Consider the following 17,708-nt stretch of genomic DNA (forward strand, 5'->3'; position numbering starts at 1 on the left):
GTGATGGGTGGTGCCATGCTGGACGGTGGTGCTGTGATGGATAGTGGTTGGGTCACACGATGCTCAACAGTGGGTTTTTTTTTTTAATAAATAATTTTGGTTTTTTTTTGGGTTTGAGGTGTGAATCATGTGATGTTTGATGGTGGGAACGGTTGGGGTTTGAAATTGATGGGTGGGTAGTGATGGGTGGTGCTGTGGTGGCCGGTGGTTGCTGGGTCATATGATGCTCACCAATGGGTCTGGGTTTTGTTTTGAATTTTATTTTATTTTTTGGATCTGTTTGAGGTGTGATGTAAATGGGTCTGTTTGATTGCCTTGTGTGATACTGGATCTAAGTGGGTTGATCTTAGTTTGATGAAGGAAGAATTTTTGTTTTTGGAATGTAATGTAAATTGTTATTTTTCCTAATGAGAATGTATGGTTTTGATTTGAAAAATGGGTATTGGTTTAGTTATTTTTTTTTGTAATCTTTCTCGAAATACATGTTTTGTGTATATCTTTTGGACTGGTTTGAGTTTCAGAGATAGGCGTTTATGTTATGGCGCAAAGAAGAAAGTGAATAGACAGAGAACATGGAAAAAAAAAATCATTTGGAGAGAGTGAACAAACGGCAGTACATGCCATCTGTTTTAAGGAGCAAATTGGTCATTTTCAACAACTCTTGGACGTGTTTGGTATTTCCTCAAACCTCGAGGTAGGTTTTTGGAATTTACCCTAAATATTATTATTTTAAGTAGTATGTAGGTTTGGTAGAGAGAGACAAAAAGGTAGAGAGATGGAAAAGTTGTATTATTTTTATATTATTTGTTAGTATAATTTATATTTTTTTAATAAATTATATGTAAAAATAGAAACTGAGATGTTAAGTGGGTTATAAAATGAGATAGTAAAATAAATAAAATAGTATTTGAGGATGTAAAATGGGTATTTTTATTACATCCTCCATTGCTAGTGCTCTAAGAACATTAGCATCAGGTGTGCCAAATGCCAAATATTTGACATTTGACACACCAAATACCAAAAAGCCTCTTAGAGCATCACCATTAGGTATTTCATAAAAAATGCCATTTAGACACACCAAAGACCTACTTTATTATTTTGACACACCATTGTACAATTCACCAATTATCACATCTTCTATTCTTTGAGTCTAAACATTAAAATAATATATCCACACATTAAAATAATATTTAACTAAAATTGCTACCAAATCCACAGCACCACACCACTGCCCACAACCACAAATCTAAAACCCATTGGCACCATCCCAAATCTCGCCAAAAACCCCAACCTAACTGACCTATCTACTACATTAACAAAGCCCTAGAATTTCAACACACACGAGCAAAGTATTTCAGATGCAATTCCATCAATCAACATGTAAGAGCTCATCGATCGAAAATGGAGAGAGAGAGAGAGAGAGAGACTTATGCAGATATCTCGGGAGAGAGGATGCGAGCAGAACACACCAGTGCAAGTCCGATCCAAAATCAAAAGTGCCTCAACCCCATTTGCCAACTTCTCCGCTCCATTCTATGAATCCGCTGCCGCCGTCACCGCCCCTGATTTCGACGAAGTCACATCTGCCTTTCCTCCTCTCTTGGCCGCCGCCACCTTCTTTTGTGCCGCCTTTTTCTTTCTCACGTCCAATTATGAGAAGAAGAAGAACATGAGTTGGGAGAGAGATAGAGAGACAGACTCTGAGAAGAGAGAGAAAAAATCAAATAAAGAAGTGAGAGGAGAGAGAAAAATCGAATAAAAAATCATTTTTTTTGGTTTGGCACATTTGAAACACCTGCTGTGAGGTGTTTTTTGGTGTTTGGTATGCCAAATGCCAAATATTTGGCATTTGGCATACCTGATGGTGATGCTCCAAGAGATGTTTCAAAATATTAAGCATAGATGAATGGTATCGTTCCAAAATTAGAACGATATAGAAAGAAATGCTAAAAAAAAGTTTTCAATTCGTTTTCTCTATCCTCCTTTATGACTTTGTCCTTCTCTCTCTTTCTTTTTTCTTCTTTTTTTCCCCACCTCTCTCTTTTATCCTCTATCACTTTCTCTTTGTTTTTTCTTCTTTCTTCTTTGCCTCTCTCTCTCTCTCTCTCTCTCTCTCTCTCTCTCTCTCTCTCTCTCTCTCTCTCTCTCTCTTTTCTTTCTTCTTAGACCGCCTCTCAGTTTCTTTCTTTCTTCTCTTTTCTTGGTTTCTTCTTTCTACTCTCTCTCTCTCTAGGTGTCCCACAACAAAGACCCACCACTATCTCTCTCTTGTCCCTTTCTCTCTCTCTCTCCTTGCCACAGATCTTCTCTCTCTCCTCACCTTGGAGATCGGTCATTGTCATTATGATTGTGGGTAGGATCTTTGTACCTTTTCTTTTATACTAGGTCAAATTGTAAAATTTATTTTCTATGTTTCACGTTTTGATATTTTAGGAAGTTTTTTGCATAATTAGCTCTAGACCAAGGCCTAAGGCTAAGAACACTAGTTTTGGTGGTGTAAAATCCCAAGTTGCTATTTTACAACCAAATTCACTAAAAACTCACTCCATTGGAGTATGTAGTTGTAAAAATAAATGCCACCTTGCTATAGTAAGTTGGCATATTTGCAACTTATTGTAGCTAGGTGGTAAAGTTAAATATTATTATTTTAAGTAGTATGTAGGTTTGGTAGAGAGAGACAAAAAGGTAGAGAGATGGAAAAGTTGTATTATTTTTATATTATTTGTTAGTATAATTTATATTTTTTTTAATAAATTGTATGTAAAAATAGAAACTAAGATGTTAAGTGGGTTATAAAATGAGATAGTAAAATATATAAAGTAATGTTTAAGGATGTAAAATAATATGTTATTTGACAGCCTTCTCTCCTCTAGGGTAGGAGCGCTCCCTCTCGTTCCCGTACGAGGTTCTTCCTCCCTTAGTTCCTCTAAGGGTTTGCTTTTTTCTTTCTTTCTTTTTTCGGTGCCATCTTCGTTGAATCATGGAGGACGATGTGAGTAGTATTCTGGAAAACTTGAAGCTGACTACTGACGAGGAGGAGGTTATCCCTATATCGGATGAAGGACGGATAGCGGAGATTGAGAGTTGCTCTCAGAGTTTGCTGGGAAAGTTCCTCACGTGTAGGTCTTTTAATAAAAGGGCTGCTCAAGGAACTATTAAACGGGCATGGGGTTTGGAGAATCGGGTACAGGTGGTAGAGGTTGGGGCAAATCTTTTCCAGTTCAAGTTTAATTCTGAGTTTGATATGAATAGGGTCTTAATAGGAGGGCCATGGACTTTTGATAATCAAGTGTTATTATTGGTTCGGTGGAAACCAGGGATGACTGCTGCCAATGTGAGGTTTGAGACGGCCTCCCTTTGGGTGCAAATATGGGGGGCGCCGTTTGACATGGCTTCTCCGTCAGTGGCCGAGGCAGTGGGTGGACGGCTAGGTGTTGTGGAGGATGTGGAAAAGCGACGGCAGCAGGACATCCCAAACTTTTTCATGCGCGTAAAGGTTGCTCTTCCGTTATCGAAACCTTTTCGGAGAGGGGCCTTTTTAGCAGATTCGAATGGACAGAAGTATTGGGTTACTTTCAAATATGAGCGTCTTGCTCTGTTTTGCCATTACTGCGGATTGCTTGGGCATGACCTTCGACATTGTGCCCAACATTTTGGTGCAACTAAGAATGGCGAGGAGGCAGATTGTCAATATGGGGATTGGATGAGGGCTACTGGGAGCAGAGTACGATCACCAAATAGTCGAGGACGGTATCGGGACGAAACTGAACGCGCGACGGAGACTGAACCGGTTAGTTCGCAGCAGGGGAGTGGCAAGGCACGGGATGAGGATGACGGCGGCGGCGGGGGCGCTGGTGGTAGGGTTCACATGACACAACAAGATGCTGGTCTGGCCGGGAAACACGGGATGCTTCCAGAAAGTCTGCTGCCAAATTCCGTGATTCATGGAGCGAAGCTTACGGAGATAATGGAGCTGGAAGGGATGGTTGGGCCTACGGTTGGGGTTGATGATCAAAGCCCAAGTATGGAGGGGCTTGGGGATTTCTTTGGGCCTACAAACAAGCTTGATATTAAGGGGCTTATGGACCAAGTTGATGCTCAAGGTAATAGGCAGCAGATTAAAGTTAGTGGGCCTCAAAGAATAGAGAAACAAAGCAAGTGGACAAGGCTTACACGTATGGAGTTGGGCCCTGTGGATTTATTCAAAGAAGGGGCAAAGACTATCTTGGGGAAGAGAGGCAGTAAGGGAATGCAGCCGAATATGCATGACAAAAGTGATGAGCGTGCAGAGAAGAAAGTAAAGGGTTGGGATGATTCTGAAATTGTTGAAGCGGCGGGGGTGTTGCAACACCCTTGCCGAGAGCAATGAGGATTTTAAGCTGGAACTGCCAAGGGCTTGGGAACCTTTGGACAGTTCAAAGCCTTCACAAATTAGTGAGGGAACAAGATCCTGATATTTGTTTCTTAATGGAAACAAGATTAGATCGAAGTGGTTTTGAGCAACATTGTGGTGACGTGCCTTTTAGAAATAAGTTGATAGTGAAAAAGCCAAATTCGGGCGGAGGTTTGGCCTTGATGTGGAAGGAGGATGTGAATTTGGATGTGGTTAATTTTACTGACAATCACATTTTGGCTAAAGTGGTGGAATCTGATGGTTTTGTGTGGCATTTGACTGGATTTTATGGGTGGCCTGAAGCGAATGAAAAAAGGAAGTCTTAGGCACTGTTATCTCATTTAAAGACTTTTGTTGAGGGTCCTTGGTGTTGCATTGGGGATTTCAATGCAATACTTCATGCTTCGGAAAAACAGAGTGTTAATGCGCCTTACTTTAATCAGATGGAGGATTTTCGAGTTGCGTTGGACAATTGTGAGTTGAAAGACTTGGGTTTCACTGGGCATAAGTTCACATGGACAAATAGACGGCCAGGTTCAGCTCATACAAAGCAAAGGTTGGATAGAGCTACGGCTAATGAAAGCTGGTTTGAAAAGTTCCCTGCAAGTTTGGTTTCCCATTTATTTAGCCATGCTTCTGATCACATTCCTATTCTATTAGCAACCAGGAATGATAGGCAGGTAAGGGGTAGAGGGGCTAGTGGTTTCAAGTTTGAGGAGTGCTGGTTAATGTGGGATGATTGTGAGGAGGCCGTTTTGGAGGCATGGACAAAAGGAGGGCATGGTAGTTTGGGGTTGAGTGGTTTGAGGGACCAAATCCAAAGTTGTGGGGCTGAGTTGCATGCATGGGGTTCTTCTAAAACTAAACCTGAAACAGAGGAGATTAAAAGATTACAGAAGAAGCTGGAGCTTTTGAATGCTAGCGAAATGACTGAAGAAAGCAGGAATGAATTTCTTTTACTGAGTAAACAGTTGGATGATTTATTATTAAAGCAAGAGGTTTTTTGGCGTCAAAGATCCAGGGTGTCATGGTTAAAGTATGGCGACAGGAATACTAAATTTTTTCACTCCAAGGCTTTTCAACGAAGGCGTAGGAATTTTATTGAGGGAATAAAGAATGCTGATGGGGATTGGGTGGATGAGGTGGAGGAGGTAGCAGAGGTAGCTTCTAACTATTTCATGAATATTTTTAAAGCAGGTACTTGTGACAGAATGGAGGAATGCCTTGATGTGGTTCACTGGAGGATGTCTGCTGACATGTTGGAGGTGCTATCCAGGCCGTATAGCAGTGAGGAAGTTAGAACAGCGTTGTTTCAGATGGGACCAACAAAGGCTCCTGGACCCGATGGTATGAATGCCCTTTTCTATCAAAAATTTTGGCATATTGTTGGCCCTGAGGTGACTGAGGCTGTGTTAGATTTTTTGCATATTGGTCATATGGTATCTGATATTAACTATACTCATATAGTTTTAATTCCTAAAGTTAAGAAACCGGAGAAAACGGCAGATTTCAGGCCTATTAGCCTTTGCAACGTGATTTATAAAATTATTTCTAAGGTTTTGGCGAACAGGTTGAAACTGATTTTGCCACAGTTAATTTCCCCTACTCAGAGTGCTTTTGTACCTGGACGCCTTATCACTGATAATGTGCTGGTTGCCTATGAGACATTGCATGCCATGCATAGTCGAAAGAAGGGGAAGAAGGGGGCTTTAGCTCTTAAACTAGATGTAAGTAAGGCCTATGATAGGGTGGAGTGGGGTTTCCTTAAAGGCATGATGCTTAAATTGGGGTTTCCGGAGTTTTGGGTTGATAGGGTCATGAGTTGTGTCTCTACACCCTCCTTTTCTGTCCGAATAAATGGGAAAGCTTATGGGAATATCACTCCTTCTAGGGGTATTCGTCAAGGAGATCCGCTATCCCCTTATCTGTTTCTGTTATGTGCTGAAGGTTTTACTTCACTTCTTACTAGAAAAGAGCTTGAAGGACGTCTACATGGGGTGGCTTTATGTCGAAATGCGCCGTCTATCTCTAATTTGCTCTTTGCTGATGATTCTTTGATTTTTTGTCAAGCTAATAACGATGAAGTGCAGGTGGTGTCTGATACCCTACAGTTGTATGCTGAAGCCTCGGGCCAATGTATAAATCTTGAGAAGTCCTCTGCTTATTTCAGTAGTAATGTGTCTGTGGAGCAGAAAACATGGATCATTGACAAATTAAAGGTTAAGGAAGTGGCGAGGTTTGATAATTATCTAGGGCTGCCTACTTTGATAGGACGAAGAAAATATGAGACTTTTGCTTTCCTGAAGGAGAGGGTTTGGAGGAAATTGCAGGGTTGGAAGGGGAAAATGCTTTCTAAGGCTGGCAAGGAAGTTCTTATAAAAGCTGTGGCTCAATCCATTCCCACGTATACCATGGGGGTGTTTCAGTTGCCGGGGAAATTATGTGATGAGTTGGACTCTATGTGTGCTAGATTTTGGTGGGGCCAGGTTGGGGAGGAAAGGAAAATCCATTGGAAAAGTTGGAGTTTTTTAACGCAGCCAAAGACAGAGGGCGGAATGGGCTTCAGAGACTTAAAATCATTTAATTTAGCTATGCTAGCAAAACAGGGTTGGAGGTTGTTACAGGATAACGGCTCTTTGTTGTACAGGTGTTTTAAAACCAAATATTTTCCACGGTGTGATTTTCTTGATGCTACGGATTGCCAAAATAGCTCTTATGTTTGGAAAAGTTTGTTAGCAGCTCAACCAATTTTGAAGAAAGGGTGTTATTGGAGAGTAGGAAATGGGGCTTCAATTCGGGTGCTTAAAGATTGCTGGCTACCAAACCATCCAACAAAAAAAATATTGTTTCCACCTGAGGAGGAAATTTGGGAATGGAGAGTATCTGATTTAGTTGATTGGCAGACTCATCAGTGGGATAGAGAAAGAATAATGGCCTTGTTTCACCAGTTTGATGCGGAAGCGATACTTCAAGTTCCTTTAAGTAGGCGGGTTGCTCAGGATGGGTTGGTTTGGTCTTTTACAAAAAGAGGCAGATATACTGTCCGGTCTGGGTATTTTGTGGCAAAACAATTAAGGAAGGATGAGTTAGATGCTGGGGAGTCTTCAAAGCACAGAGCACTTGGGTTCCTTTGGTCACGTCTGTGGAAAGCAGCTGTTCCAAGCAAGATAAAGATTTTTTCATGGAGGGCGTGTCTTAATATTCTGCCCACACAAGATAATCTTATTCGAAGAAGGGTGATGGAGAATGCACGTTGTTGTCTCTGTCATCAAGAAACTGAAACGGTTCTGCATGTTCTTTGGAGTTGTGGAGCGGCACAAGATGTTTGGGCTGGGAGCTTGGGTAGACTTCAGAAATCTGGTACAGCACAGAATGATTTTTTGCAGTTGGTCACAGGGCTTCTGGTGAAGCTTTCTGAGGAGGAATGGAATCTGTTCTGGATTACTTGTTGGCTGATATGGCACCAAAGGAATACGGTTATTCATGGAGGGGTTTTCCAGCATCCCTCAAGATCAGCCTAACGTGCAGTTGACTATTTGAAGGAGTATATGGATGCACAAGACTCTTTGCATGTGCCTATTCCGAATCATGGTCCAGTGCAGCAGACATGGCAGCCTCCACCAGAAACGTTTTTCAAGCTGAACTTCGACGGTGCTTGTTTTGATGAGGGCGCTGCATCAGGTTATGGGGCGGTGATTAGGAATGAAAAGGGTGAAGTCATGGCTGCTTTAGCAGCACGAGGAGGAGCTGTGCGTGACAGTGAGGAGGTGGAAGTGATGGCATGCCGTAAAGCGCTTGAGTTTGCCATTGATGCGGGTTTTACAGAGATAGTACTCGAAGGCAATAATGCTTTGGTGATGAAGATGATTTCTCAGGCCCAACCAGACCTATCACGACTTGGCTTAATCTACGAAGACATCTGGTGTTTGGCTGCAGGTTTCAGGTCCATCTCTTATAATTGTATTAGGCGTAGTGCTAATGGTGTTGCTCATTCTTTGGCTAGGTTTGCTAGATTACTTGACAATGAAATTGTTTGGTTGGAGGAGGATCCTCCACCTGCTGTGGACGCGTTGTATTTGGATTCTTCTTTTCTAAATTAATGATATTGGTTCCGGTTTCAAAAAAAAAAAAAAAAAAAGGATGTAAAATAGGTATTTTTTTTACATCCTCCATTGCTAGTGCTCTAAGAACATTAGCATCAGGTGTGCCAAATGCCAAATATTTGACATTTGACACACCAAACACCAAAAAACCTCTTACAAGAGATGGTTCAAAATATTTGGCATAAATGAACGATGTCGTTCCAAAATTAGAATGATATAGAAAGAAATGCTAAAAAAAAAGTTTTTAATTCATTTTCTCTATCCTCCTTTATGACTTTGTTCTTCTCTCGCTTTCTTTTTTCTTCCTTTTTCTCCACCTCTCTCTTTTGTCCTTTATCACTTTCTCTTTGTTTTTTCTTTTTTCTTCTTTCTTCTTTGCCTCTCTCTTTCTTTCTTTTTTCCTGTCACTCTCTCTCTCTCTCTCTCTCTCTCTCTCTCTCTCTCTCTCTCTCTCTCTCTCTCTTCTCTCTTTCTTCTTAGACCGCCTCTCACTTTCTTTCTTTCTTCTCTTTTCTTGGTTTCTTCTTTCTACTCTCTCTCTCCCTAGGTGTCCCACGACAGAGACCCACCACTGTCTCTCTCTTGTCCCTTTCTCTCTCTCTCTCTCTCTCTCTCTCTCTCTCTCTCTCCTTGCCACAGATCTTCTCTCTCTCCTCGCCTTGGAGATTGGTCGTTGTCATTATGATTGTAGGTAGAGGTGGCAATTTGTGTTCGTGTGTCGGGTTCGTGTCATGTCAATTTATAAGTATTCAACTATATGAGTCAACACTAACTAGACATGTTTATTAAATGGGTCAAGATTCCTTAACTCTAACACGACCCATTTATTGAACAGATCAGTCAAGTTGACCTGTTTATCATATTTTATCAAAATAAAAAAAAATTATAAAACATAAATATTTGTAATATAAAATTTAGAATTAACGAGTAACTGCATCATAAATAATCATTCAAAACTAAAACATATTTCAATATCACAAATAATAAATCATAATATGTCAAAGAAACTAGACCACAAAAACTAATAGGTTTATATTGAGAGTTCAAATAGTGTAAAAACACTCTTGAACGTTTAGACCCCTAATTTACAAATTAATCAATTCAAGATTTATGTCAAACAACAAGTGTGCGGAAAATGAACAAAAGCTATAAAACAGAATTGGTAAACAATCTAAGCCAATTTAAAATCACAACCCATAGCAGATAATAAAAGGCAAAGATAAAAGGAAAGGAAGATGCAAACACAAGGACAACACGCAATGTGTTATCGAAGAGGAAACCGAAGCCCTCGGCGTAAAACCTCTCCACCACCCTCCAAGCGGTAAACAATCCACTAGAAAATATAGTTGGGATACATAGACAGCAATAGACCCTCCAAGCCTAATCTACCCAGTGCACCTAAGCCCTCTAAGCTTCTTGCTCCAACGAGGTTGCGTCGAACCTATTACTTTTCTAGCTTCCCGGATTTCGCTACTTGACCATAGCATCAACCAATATAAATTGGTTCCTTCTTAACTGCTTCCCAGAACACCAAACAGCCCTCTCACAGTAATGGAAATGGTGAGAAAAAGGCTTTGGCAAAAATGCCTCTCAAGGATTTGATAATGGAGAGGAAGAGAGTTAAGGAATATGAAGAGACTCTTATGTAAAGATTGTGGATGATTCAATCTTGTTTTTCTCTAGGGTTTCTCTCTCAAAATTCTCTCTGGAAGCTCTCTTTCTTTTGTAGGTATGAGGGGTATTTATACTAGGGTGAGAAAAGAATGTGAAACGTCAGGTTTTTCAAAACAGTGGTGGCTCACGCCTTGGACTCGAGGCTTGACTGAGTCGCGAGTTCCAACTGCGCGATAACAGAACGGTCAGTTGTCCTATTTTGTTCTGTAGTGCTCTAACTAGCATGACGCTTCAACTTCTGGCATGCTTGGCACGTGTGCTGCTTTTGGCGGCTTGCAGTCGCGAGTCACCCGCAAGATCAAGTAGCGAGACTCTGTTTTCTTGCACACTCTTGAGCATTCAATCACTCTATCTCACTCACTACCCTTACAAAAAAAACCCACCTAAATACATGGTTAACTAAATACTGAAATACAAACAAATTTGGCATGGAATAAAGTCAACAAGATGGTTGACTAAATTCAACCTTACATGTATACCTAGGTTTAAAGGGTATATTGGTAAAATGTTATTTAATTAAACGGGTAAAATAAGTCAAACGGTTTTCATGGGTTGAACACTAACCCAACTCATTTATTAAATGGGTCAGTCATGTCAACATTTTTTTTGTTTTTGTAGAAATAATTACAACATTCTACTAACCCAGCAACTCGAACCCTTTCCCCCAGTAAGTCTCAACCCATAACCTGCTTATTTCATGTCATGTCATGTCGGAATCACGGGTCGTGTCCAATTTTGCCACCCCTAATTGTGGATGGTGGTGGATCACATTTTATCAGGGGTGACTTGGTTTTGGTGGTGGTGATGGCATTCTGATTTTTTTTTTTCTTCGGTGGTGGTAGGTTTCAAACCCAGATAGTGTGATTATGATTTGCATTGGTCATTGTGGGTTTAAGGTGGTGATGGTGATGGTGTTTTGTTTTTCTTTTTGTTTTTTTTTTTTTTTTTTTAAATTCTAGTGATGGAGAGAGAGAGAGAGAGAGAGAATTATTGTGGAGGAACAAAGAGGTGAGAGCTTTAGATTAGAGATAGTGGGAAATAGAGATGAAGAGAGAGAAAGAGAAAAATTAATAAAAAATTGAATAGAACATGAAATTAGAACATGTGATATAGAGTGTATTGTCAAATGCTATATTAAAGTAGAAAAGGTAAGTTTTGGTGTATGAAAGTAGAATTTTTTTTTTTTAAAAAGACCTAATGCTAGTGCTCTAAGGACCTCTATCATAAAAAGGCCCCAAAATTTGTGGAATGCTACGTTTTTTTTTTTTTTTTTCTTTTCTTTTTCTTTTCTTAAAGTAATGGTAGGTACAGTGGTACAAAAAATTTCCCACCAATTTTTCATAACTACTATTATTAGATTAACGTCACTTTTATATGGACTCACTATTAACACCATATTTATTAATACTAATTATTAACAATAATTATAAAATTGTACATGTTATAGTTGTTTTTGCATAAACAATTTTTTCAAAATTTAAAATTGAAAAAAAAAATCTTGGCGAAACCTAAACAAAATTATTTAATTAGTAATTTTAAATCTCAAAGGCATGTAAAATTGTTTTTAAATACAAAATTATAATCTTGAAAGTTAATTAAATGTTATTTAATTGATATTATATATATATATATATATATATATATATATATAAAAATCACTTGAATCGCCTTAGGCTTCAATCTAGATCAAGCCGCCTTAGTTTTTTGTCATGCGAACCACCTCGTCTTTCTCTTGTAAGCCATGTTCGTTGCATCTATATATCTACTCAACAAACCTGCTCAACCTGAGTCCATTCGATCCTAAATTCAACCCATCGGAATGGATCCAATGCAAAATGTTGAGACCTTATCATATTGAATAAAAAAAAAAAAAGCTCATACATTAAACCATAAATGCAAAATTAACCTTGCATAAACCTACCTTTTTTTTATCCAATACCATTTACCGGGACACGTTTGATATCAATGTGAATGTAGTTGGATTTGGAGGAAAAACAAGTTCAGTTTGGGTCAAAGTATACTTAAGAAGAAACCTACGTTAATCAGAGGTTTTCACGCAACAAAGTGGGGCCAAAGGATTCCTTGAGATCTTCGTACTTTTTCCTTTATTTTAGGTCAAATTGTAAAATTTATTTTCTATATTTAACGTATTGTTTTTTTAGTCTTTTTTTTTTTTTTTAGTTTGACTTTCGTCATTTTAATCTTCTAAATTTCAATTATACTCAATTTAGTCATCCATTTACTATCCATTAAATTGCACCATAACTTAACCAAAACGATGCTATTTTATAATTTAATTAATATTTAATTTTTTTATTTCTGAATTTTAGAAAAAATGCTAATTAAAAAAAAAAAAAAAAAAAAAAAAAAAAAAAACCCATGAAGAACAAAGTTTGAGAAACCCCACTCCCACTTAATGAGAGAGAGTGATCATCCTCCACAATTACCAGGGGCGAAGCCAGAAATTTTAGTTTGGGGGGGGGCCAAGTTATGATATTAATATATTAGTTAAGACAAACCTCTACACACACACATATATAAAAATTAGTTTACTAAGAGAATTTATAATCTTCTAAATTTTAATAAGCATACAAGAGTCATGTATTTCTTCTATTAGACATATACAAAAATTTATCATTTTTTACATAGTTTAATTTGTTAAACCTCTTAAATTATGTTATTTTAATATAATTTCTCTCTCTTTTAAGAGCATTGTAGGGATAAGAGCCCAAAATTATATATTGGGCTTTGGCCTTGGCTAAGGACGCTGATTGGTCCGAGGATGAATAAACAATAATAAAGGTGTTAAGTTTAGAGTCTCATGAATAGGTTGCCAATGGAAAGGTTGGGGAAGGTGGTCCAGGAGGAGTATCTCCTTAGATAAACAAAGCACAGATCAAATGTATATCCTATCGTTCAAGGTGACCTTTCAGGAAATTCCACGGATAGGGACGTGCATTGCGAACGTATAGGGGAGATGGGAGCTTAGAAATATCTAAGCGAAAACTGCTACCACCACATTGAATGCTCTGTAGCTAACTGTAGGAGGCATAATTTTAAGCCAATTATAAAATGCCACATCAAAATTTAGTGACAAATTTTAAAATAATAGGTCATTAAATTAATTAAATCAAATGACGACATGTGTCATCCAAATTGGCATCACATTGGCATACCAAAATTTGCCATATGTCATTTGACCCAAAAGATAAAGATAAACTTCCTATTCAAATTTTATGGGAAATTATCTTTATTAAAATAAATAATAAATAAAATAAAGATAAATTTTCTATTCAAAATTGGTAGATAATTATGTTTATTAAATAAATTAAATAGAGATAATTATTTATCTTTGTTGATTATTATCTTTATCAAAATAGATAAATAAAGATAATTATCTCTAAGAAGAATTTGGGCCAATCAAAAGTCTACTACATACTTCCAAGTATATCAATTCGAAGTGGAGCTTATCCTCTAAAATCACTATAAATAGAGGACATCCCTTCTCATTTTGAAGACAAAGTTTTCAAGAGGCCTAAGCTCTGGAGAAATTCTGTCTCAAGAAACTTTGAAGAATCCTTGAAGAACTTGAAGAACATTCGAAGAACTAGAAGAACATTCGAAGAGCTTGAAGAACTTGAAGGACAATAAATCTCTAATAAGCTCGAAGCTAGAGATTTATTGTGAAGACCGATCAATCCATCTTCCAATCAAAATCAAGAAGATTCTTGTTCGAGTCAAATTCAATGAAGATAGAATCAGAGGGTATTCTTTTGTAAAAGAATCAAAATAGAGATTGTACTCATTATACATCAATACAAATTTATATTTGCAAACCTATTTCTTTTCAATTGTTTGATTTTCTACAATTGAGAAAATTTTGTGTTTAAAAATTTTTGGCACGCCCGGTGGGACCATCTCTGCCTCTCATCTCTTCTTCGTCAAATTGTAACATCTTTTAAAGCCCTATGGCTTCAAAGAAGACTCAAATCAACAACCCTCTTTTTGGAACAAGTGAAGTCGATCCTACAATGGATTCAAACTCTTCATCAAGTTCTAACACTTCCTATGCTGGACCTATGACAAGGAGAAGAACAAAAGCTCTTGCAAAGGTCTATGCTTAAACAACACCCATTCCCCAGCCCTCACTTGTTCTCAACACTTCTAAAGTTCAGAAGTCACGAACAACTTCATCTACGCAGGGGGCAAGCAAAGACGTAGTTGGTCTTGTCAAAGAAATGTTATCTTAACCAGCTTTGTCCCGAATTTCGGAATCAATCCAAGAAGTTCCAATAGCTGAAGAAGAAAGCAAATCGCTTAATGGCTCTGAATTCTCTTTTTCAGACGATGTTCTTGCTTCCAGGCTTAGGGATTCTCCTCGCTCTGTTAGCTCATTTGCCATGCCAGTCATGATGACTAACACAACATCTTTGGAGGAACAAGTCTCTACTATAGCCCAGACTTTAGAAGAATTAATGAAGTCTATGAAAGAAAGGGAAGCAATGAGAGATGCACAAATAACTCTCCTAATGGATAAGATGGGGAATACATCTGGACTGAATCGTGAAGATGAAAGCTCTAGGCCAAAAAAAACCCATAATGACAAACCCGAGAGTTCAACAAAGGATCTCAATTTCTCTACAGAAGGGTCTATCTCTCCTGACCAGCTCATGGAGTTAATCAAGGAAGCTATCAAAGACCAAGTTGGGGGTGGAAGTCAAGCGTCCATTACCTATGCTAAACCATACACTCAAAGGATAGATCTCTTGAGGATGCCTCAAAACTATCAGCCACCGAAGTTCCAACAATTTGAGGGTAAAGGCAATCCAAGGCAACATGTAGCTCATTTTGTGGAAACTTGTAACAATGCTGGAACTTATGGGGATCTCATGGTCAAGCAATTTGTTCGCTCTTTGAAGGGAAATGCGTTTGATTGGTATACCGATCTAGCGCCTGGCTCCATTGATAGTTGGAACCAAATGGAGCGAGAATTCCTAAACCGTTTCTATAGTGCTCGACATACTGTTAGCATGATAGAGCTCACCAATTCAAAGCAGTGGAAAGAAGAGCCGGTCATTGATTATATTCAACGGTGGAGAAACCTTAGTCTTAATTGCAAGGATCAATTATCTGAGTCGTCTGCAATTGAGATGTGTATTCAAGGAATGAATTGGGCTATAAGCTACATCCTTTAAGGAATAAAGCCCAAAACATTTGAAGAATTAGCAACACGTGCTCATGACATGGAGCTTAGCATTGCTTCCAATGGTCACCAAGGTCCCCCTGTGCAAGAACCCCACAAGGGGAGAGAAGGGCAAGATACTCGCAAAGGGGGCAAATTTCCTCCTAAGCCAGAAAACAAACAATCTTTAATTGTAACTACTACTCCTCTCAAAGTTCCAATTAAGCCCAAGATGAAAGAACAAACGCCTAATTTCACTCAAGATAAGGGAAGAAGAAGACCAACGTTACAAGAGATGCAAGAAAAGCAATATCCATTCCCGATTCTGATATATTCGAGATGTTAGATCATTTACTTGAATTAAATTTGATTGAGTTACCAGAGATGAAACGGCCTGAAGAAGCTGACCAAACAAATAACCCTAAGTATTGCAAGTATCATCGCCTTGTAGGCCACCCTATAGAGCGATGCTTTGTGTTGAAAGACAAAATTATGGAGCTAGCCCACCAAGGACAAATCACATTTGATGATGAAGCTGTGACTTCTAATCTTGCCATGGTGGCCTCAACAACCACTTCTACTTTTCTCACTAATCAATTTGGTTCATTGGAGCCTATTGAGGTGAAAGTACCTTTCTCTACAGTGCCAATTCCCGAGAATTATATCTTTTCATCTTTTACATGTTATCAAGTAAGTGGTGAAGAAGAATCTTCAGATAGTGAGGAAGAGACAGAACGAGCTATCGTGTATAGGGCATACTGGTCTTCAATCATTTTTACTGATGATGATCGTTTGCTGGGCTCCAAGATTCACAATCGTCCCTTGTTTGTAACTGGGTACATTCGAGAACAACAAGTCAATCGTATCCTTATTGATGGTGGATCTGCAGTCAATATCCTTCCACTCAAAATACTGAAAGAACTTGGAATCTCCTTGGATGAACTACTTCCTAGTAGGTTGATGATTCAAGGCTTTAATCAGGGTGGACAGAGAGCTATTGGGAAGATTAGACTTCATATGCTCATTGAGGAAATGGAATCAAGCGCACTCTTTCATGTCATTGATGCGAAGACCACTTACAAACTGCTTATTGGAAGACCATGGTTGCATGAGTATGGTGTTGTGCCATCTACGTATCACCAATGCCTTAAATATTTTCAAGATGGACAAGTAAAGAAGATAGTAGCTGATGACAGGCCCTTTACCGTAGCTGATCACACTTTGCTGATGCAAAATTCTACTTGGAAGATGATACAATAGAAGAAACCCAAGTCGTGGCTTCACCATCTAGCAAAGAAGAAAAGCCCCACTCCAAAGCTCCAAGGATTGATTTTCCAATTGTGAAGAAGGAAACCAAGCAAACCGAGACTTCCATGGAAGAGAAGAGGCATCATACTTCAAAAGTAACTAGAGTAGCCCCTGTGCTACACTATGTTCCAGTCGCCAGAAGAAAAGAAGGCCAATCCCCATTCTCAGGAGATGAGGAGCCAATATCGAAGGATTTGCAAGGATTAAACTCGCCAGTTACCAAAATCACAAAACCAAGACCCTTAAGTCAACCATTGAAAGGGTTTACAAGACCGTCCCAAGGACCAATTGTTGAACATGGGACTTTGCCCACCAAAAGAACCGAAGAGGGTTTTGACCCCAATGCGTATAGACTCATGGCTAAAGCTGGTTATAACCATGAGAGGCCAAGTGGTTTGGGTAAACTCATCCCTGAAGCCTCTGGAAAAGAAAGACAAAGGACATTGAAAACCAAGGGTGTTGGGGCACCAAGTTCTAAGGCTGGAATTGGATACACTCCACCAACTCCCATTCATATCCCCATTCGGAAAGCTAGTGTTTTGATGATTTCAACAGATGATAAAGAAGAAGAACAACCTTCAAAGCCATCAAAGAAACTATCTGTTTTTGATCGCATCGACCGACCCACTCCCTATATCTCAGTCTTCGACAGGTTGGGGACACAAGAAGATGATAACTTTGTTAATGGCACTCGAAGCTCTGTTCTTACAAGACTTGGTCGTTCAACTTCTTCCCAAAATGGCACTCGAAGTTCTGCTCTTACAAGACTTAGTTATGCAACTTCTTCTCAACTCTCAAAGGATGAGAAGTTAAGACAAAAGCAAAATAAGATGTCAAATTTCTTTCACAAAGATGTTAGCAACACATTCCTCATGGATCAAGATTCAAATGAGGTGCGAAGCTCCATTCCATCTCGCATGAAGCGTAGAAGTATTTGGGAAGTAAATACTGGAGAAGCCTTGACTGCAAAAAGGCGTACAATGGTGTCTACAAAACAGAAGGTGGAGGATGAGGTTGTTGCTTTAGTAAATCATATAACAATCACTGA

General features: G+C 38.9%; 2 protein-coding genes across 2 annotated transcripts; both read left to right on the forward strand.

Annotated features, from left to right (window-relative positions):
• The first annotated feature begins 7,941 nt into the window (after positions 1 to 7,941).
• Positions 7,942 to 8,493, forward strand: LOC115961887. Its single transcript, XM_031080788.1, has one exon. The coding sequence runs from the start codon at positions 7,942 to 7,944 to the stop codon at positions 8,491 to 8,493; it is 552 nt and encodes a 183-aa protein (XP_030936648.1).
• Positions 8,494 to 15,691: 7,198 nt separating this feature from the next.
• Positions 15,692 to 16,612, forward strand: LOC115961888. Its single transcript, XM_031080789.1, has one exon. It carries the CDS (start codon positions 15,692 to 15,694, stop codon positions 16,610 to 16,612), a length of 921 nt encoding a protein of 306 aa, XP_030936649.1.
• The last annotated feature ends 1,096 nt before the right edge of the window (positions 16,613 to 17,708 follow it).

Source organism: Quercus lobata, chromosome 9 (genome assembly GCF_001633185.2).
Source record: "Quercus lobata isolate SW786 chromosome 9, ValleyOak3.0 Primary Assembly, whole genome shotgun sequence".
Taxonomy (NCBI): domain Eukaryota; kingdom Viridiplantae; phylum Streptophyta; class Magnoliopsida; order Fagales; family Fagaceae; genus Quercus; species Quercus lobata.

Coding starts and splice junctions, on each gene's coding strand:
- LOC115961887 (XM_031080788.1), top strand. CDS start 7,942: ATGGATGCACAAGACTCTTTGCATGTGCCTATTCCGAATCATGGTCCA.
- LOC115961888 (XM_031080789.1), top strand. CDS start 15,692: ATGTTAGATCATTTACTTGAATTAAATTTGATTGAGTTACCAGAGATG.